The 5,754-nt window shown below is 50.9% G+C and overlaps 1 protein-coding gene across 1 annotated transcript; it reads right to left on the bottom strand.

The window, feature by feature from the left end:
* Positions 1-425: 425 nt before the first annotated feature.
* Positions 426-4,180, bottom strand: FZD10 (frizzled class receptor 10). The gene has a single exon (XM_081174928.1). It carries the CDS (start codon positions 3,400-3,402, stop codon positions 1,639-1,641), a length of 1,764 nt encoding a protein of 587 aa, XP_081031054.1. The 5' UTR covers positions 3,403-4,180; the 3' UTR covers positions 426-1,638.
* Positions 4,181-5,754: the final 1,574 nt, after the last annotated feature.

The raw sequence follows: 5,754 nt of genomic DNA, 5'->3' as shown, positions 1-5,754 counted from the left end.
CTGGCAGCCCCAGGTAGGGCTGAGAGAGACTCCTACCTGAAGCCATGGAGATCCACTGCCAGTCCATGTAAACCATGTTGAGCAAGACAGATTAATGTTCCAACTCAACGTAAGGAAGCCTCCCATGTTCCTAAGATGCAGATCAGTGGCTTGAGGTGTCCCCATGATTCCCTTCACATAACCTAGTTCCTTACAGACCCTAGCAATGCATGTCTTGGGGAAGGAGCAAGAGGAGTAAAGAATTCAGTGTTTGGGAAATAAAGTGTTCCCCTCGCACAACTGGGCCTTGAATGAGATAAGTTAACATGGTCACTTTGAAGCATCTCTTCACATTAAATAGTGTTCGCAACCCCCCCCCCCCCACGAACCTCTTTTATTTGCTGCAAAACCCCATCAATACAGAATGCTAAGGACACACATTATCATCAAACTAAAGGCCACATTTTATTATTATTATTTAATAAAATAACAGGGCATAAAAAATAATTGTATATTACAAATATATATATAATATATACATACACTTTCTCCACCTCTCTCTCCGATACACGCGCACACACCACAAATAAGTTTATGCCTCTCATATGCAACAAAGAGACAAAATAAAAAATAACCCAGTGCTTCTTGATCTATTCAGCATCCAAATTTGTTTAACAATAGAAAGAGTCAATAAGCCCTTCTGGATCCTTTGCAATTGATACCCTCCCCACTTTTTCTTTTTCCACAAATCAGTCCAAACGTGTCTGATTTCCATTAAAAAGCCACAAAAAAGTAACACTAAAGGGTTTCTAAGGACTAGACCCCTTCGTTCTTTTGTTTAGAGATCGCTTTTGTTGCCTTTATGTACAGCAAAATACTTGTTTCTCCTTTCATGTCCTGGCAAGGATTTTGTGTGTGTGGCAGCGGGGGTGGGGGTGGGGGTAGGAACCTGTATTGCACATAATTTTTTACTAACTTTGGGTCAGACAGAGAACTTTTTAAAGCAACTGAGCAGGGGTGAGCTTTTCGCATTGAACCTGTTTTTAGAAACTCCATGCCTAGTAGGTAGGATGAGAAGCGTTTGGTAAAAGGATTTCTTAAAAGTTAGAACAGAAGTTGTTTTCAAAAGACAATGTGCCGATTGAACAAAAGCTACTCTCAAAGGGCTGGTTACCTAAAAGGAGACAATTCTCCTTCAAGCTCTTAAAAAAACCCCCCAAAAACCAAAAACCATTCTAACTCTACCTGGTTAGAAATCTAAACGCAAACGAATTTTCAGTATACATACAAATCATTACACATGGCTTTTAACTCAGGAGGGCTGAAAAAAAACCAAACCATTAAAAACAAATTAGTTTTCTTTTTAAATAAGGGGCCGTCAGTTTTCCTTGCACTAAAAACTTTTCCCTAAGCATGTTCACCCTTGTTTTATCCCCCATATCTTGACTTTAAACACTTCAGTTTTACCCCTTCACTGGCTATTTTGTCTATCTGACAATAGCACTGTTAAAAAGAATTTTTTTATTCATGATTATTGTTAATCTTTAGTTCCGAGCACTATTGTGAGTGCATGTGAGTCTTTCAAAATAGGGTCACTCCATGGCTGTTCTTTTTTTAAATTATTACTATTACTACTACTACTATTATTATACATTCTGCTCACACACAGGTAGGGGGTTGCAAAGCCGACTCGTATTTTGCGTGGTGGGCTTTGGGCAAGTGCTGGGGCTTCTTGTAAAGTCCGCCACTTGCAATCACGCTGGCTGGTTTTCTCCGAGTCCTCTTCTTTAGCCTCCGGCTGCAAACGCTTTGCCAGGACTGGAAGGTCTTGGAGGTCCAGATCCACATGCCGCTGGTAATCCCCACAACCAGCAACATGAAGACTTTGACCATGAAAATCTCCACCACCGGGATAGAGTGGCTCATCGAGCAGTCCAGGTGTTTGGTCTGGCTGTTCACCTTGCACTTCTGCTGCATGGCCAAGACCTTCCAGTAATCCATGTTCAGCCTCTCATAAAAATAGCAAGCAATGACACAAGTAGCCGGCACCGTATACAAGACCGAGAAGACCCCAATCCTGACCATGAGTTTCTCCAGCTTGTCCGTGTTTTCCCCACCAGTTTTCATCACCCTCCTGATGTGGAACAGAGCTACAAAGCCAGAGAGGATGAAGGACGTGCCTATGATTAGGTAGCAAGCCAGAGGGACCAGCACAAATCCGGTCAAGGCATTCACATCCATGCTCCCCACGTAGCATAAGCCTGTCAGCTCATCCCCAGCCACCCTCCGCATCACCAAGATCATGATAGTCTTCACGGCCGGGATGGCCCAGGCCGCCAAGTGGAAGTAGCTACTGTTGGCTTCAATGGCCTCGTGGCCCCATTTCTTCCCAGCGGCCAGGAACCAAGTCAATGTCAAGATCACCCACCACAAGGAGCTGGCCATGCCAAAGTAATAGAGCACAAGGAAGACAAGAGTGCACCCCGTGCTCTCCAAGCCCTCCTGGATGACGTAGAGCTGCCCACTGTCGCGGTCGCAGGCAATGCTCTCGGCACCAGAGAAGAGGCGGATGATGTACCCCACCGAGTAGACGCAGTAGCACATGGACAAGAAGATGATGGGCCTTTCGGGATACTTGAAGCGCTGGGGGTCTATCAAGAAGGTGAGGACGGTGAAAGCGCTGGAGAAGAAGCAGAGGATGGACCAGACAGCGATCCAGATGACGGCAAACTGCTTGTCATGGCGGCTCCAGTAGACGTCGACCCCGGCGGTGCAGAGTGGGGCGCAGGAAGCGCTCTTCTCCACGTGGTGGAACTTGCCGGGGTTCTCGCAAGTGGCCCTCCCCAGGCCGTCCTTGTGCTGCTGCTGCAAGTCGTGGCTGGCGCTCTGGGGCCTCTGGGGCCGGAACATGGGGGGCAGGATGCTGGAGCCCCTGGGGGGCTCCTCGGAGCCGTTGTTGGGTGCTTCCATGCATAGGTAGTTGGGGTCGTTCTTGTTGGGCAGCTTGCTGCAGTCCAGGGAGTCGGGCCACTTGAAGGTGAACTGTTCCATGATGGGCGAGCACTTGAAGCGGGCCTGTTCACACATCACCCGGCAAGCGGGGATGGGCGTGGAGACCTGTTCCGTGCACATGGGGGCGTAGAGGGAGCAGAGGAAGAACTTGAGGTGCCCGTGGCAGCCGTACTCCACTAGGGGGGCAAACTCGTGGAGCTGAATGGCTGCTTCGCGCTGGTCCTCGTGCCCCATCAGGTTGGGCATCCGAGTCATGTTGTAGCCGATGTCCTTGCACATGGGGATCTCGATGGCCTGGCACCTCCCGTCCCCGGCCCGGTCGATGTCGATGGAGCTGATGCCGAAGCAGGAGCAGACCAGGTGCAAGATAATGCCCAGAGTCCGACGGGAGTTCCTCCGCGCTGCGCCCATGCTGGCCGACGCTGCGCCACGACCCACCGCGCTCCTGGCTCCCGCGTCTCGGAAAATGTCTGGAAGAAGGCTACTTCTGTTGGCGGCGGCTGGTGTCAAACCAGCTCTTCCGAAGCCCCTTCCCCGGCCACCGTCGCTCCCAACTTTCGCCAGGAGCCCCCCCAGAAGGGGACAGGCCCGATCCACTCGACGTGGGGCAGCAGCATAGCAGCCCCTTCTCACCCTCCCACCCCAAAAGAAAGCGAAATAGCGCCTTTCAACTCCGCTTAAGGGCTTCGCATCCGAACAGCGGAGGTCTTCCGGCCAAAGTCCATCCTGGTCAGTTTCCAAACTCCACAGGGCAAAAGCGGTGCGGCGCCGGGGAGAAGGAAAGACTCGGGAGAGAAGGACCCTCTTGCCGTTTCAGGCCTCCCTACTCCCTCCGCAACCAAACTTACTGCACGAAGGAGGGAAAGCTGAAGTTGCGGGGGCTTGCCGTTTCTTTTTAAGTCCTTGCAAGGGGTCTCTTGGCGACAGGCGTTCTTTCCTCCATCTCCTCCGACCACGATCGCAGGAACGGTGGGTGTCCCCTTGCTTGCAAAGTTCCTTGTTCAAACGGAAAGGGAAAAAAGGGAAAATCCCAGCGATCACTGCACCTCCAGCGCACACAGGTCCCCAAAGCGGCGTGGAAGCTCCTCTTTCTCCTCGGTCTGTAGCTTCTTCTTCCCCTCTCTCTCTCCGATTTGTGCCTCGGACGATCCCACCTCTCCACACTTTTCGCTCGCTCGCTCCCCTCCCTCCTTCCCCCAGGAGGCGGGCTTTGCGCGCCGACGAGAGGCGGGGAGGAGGCAGATCCGATTGCAACGAGAAGGCGAGCTCTGAAGCGCCGTGGCGAGGAGAGCTTGTCGGCGGGGGTTGGCGGGGGGAGCGCACCGAACCTCCTTCCGCAATACACGCGCACCGTCCCTGGGTCGGATATTTTCCCCTCTTCCACCCAAAGCGAGAGGTCGGCGGGGCGCAGAGATGCGTGCGTAAAACCGCTCTCTCTCCCTTTCTCAGAAGGCTAACTCCTGGGGTTTGCAGCAGCTGTGTTTGGAGGAGGCGTTTACAGCCCAGGATACTCACTCTCTCTCTCTCTCACGCGCGCGCACACACCACACACACACACAGCCTAGGATCCGCCTTCCCTGCGACACTCACTTTGCATGAGAAAAGGTGAAACTGACACGGTGATTACTTTCCAATCATTCGGAACGCCTTTCAAAAGAAAAGCGGGGTGCGCGGGGGGAGAACCGCTGGAAAGACCCTGGAGGTCCTCCCTCGATCAGTGCCGATGTTTTTAAAGTTTCTTTTTCGTCTCTCCTCTCTTAAACATCTCCCCCACCATCGATCTCCCGAAACTTTTCATACTCTCTCTGCCTCTCCTCCCCGCCTAGTCGTCTGTTCCTCCTCATTGGTTCTAACAAACAAGTTTCTGGTTGGGGTTTTTTAAGTTGCTTTTGAAACCTCAGAGTCATATTTTGTTGTTCCACGGAGTTCGAAAGGGGGTGCATGGTTCTCTCGCGGACCCTTTTATCCATACAACATTCTTTTGAGGTAGGGTAGGCTGAGAGGTAGTGACTGGCCAACAGGCTTCCGGGGATTTTCGTGGCTGAGTGGGCAATTCTTCTCTCGAACACCTATGCCACCTCTAAAAGATGCTGCTCTCTTAACTTTTCTTAATTTTTAAAACCGATTGGGGAGGAAATCCAACTTCTTTTGGTAAATGCAGAAGGCAAGCTTTGGGACGGCACACAATTGTTCCTTGAGGTTATTATCGTTTTATTTTTATTCTTTTACAAATGGGACCTGGTTGCTGTGTGGGGCGCTCGTGGCCAGCCAGGCCCCTTTTCAGGCTACTCCATTCCAGCCTGCCGGGTTTTCATCCTCTCTCCTAGCCTTCTGTAGCCACTGAACATACTCAGTCCACATCTGGGGGTATTTTCCCCCCCATCAATTGTCCCCCCTCCCCCTTTGTACTTCTGCAAACTTTGGAATCCCCACTCCCACAGTTCTAAGTGTGGTACTGCTTTGACTACATAAGGATGTGGAGTTTGCTATATTCTATTATTATCTTGTTAATCTAATTAGGGATAGAGTGCTATCAGTGGGTAGGGCACTTTGAAGAAGGTCTGCGCCCCAAGGAGAATACAGTCTAAAATCTGACACAGGGGAGATCACAGTGGGGCGTAAAGCATGGTGAGGCATACAAGGGAAAAACATAAAAAGGGTCTATTTCCTGTATTGGGCCAATGGCCCATCTAATCCAGAACTCACAGGTGCCAACCTGAAGCCTCTGGGAAGCCCGTAAGCAGGACATGGGCACAAAAGCAC

Source organism: Podarcis bocagei (assembly GCF_964188305.1).
Source record: "Podarcis bocagei genome assembly, chromosome: 16".
In the NCBI taxonomy this organism is placed as follows: domain Eukaryota; kingdom Metazoa; phylum Chordata; class Lepidosauria; order Squamata; family Lacertidae; genus Podarcis; species Podarcis bocagei.
Note: the sequence above shows the minus strand (reverse complement) of the source record. Positions and strands in the feature narration are given on the sequence as shown.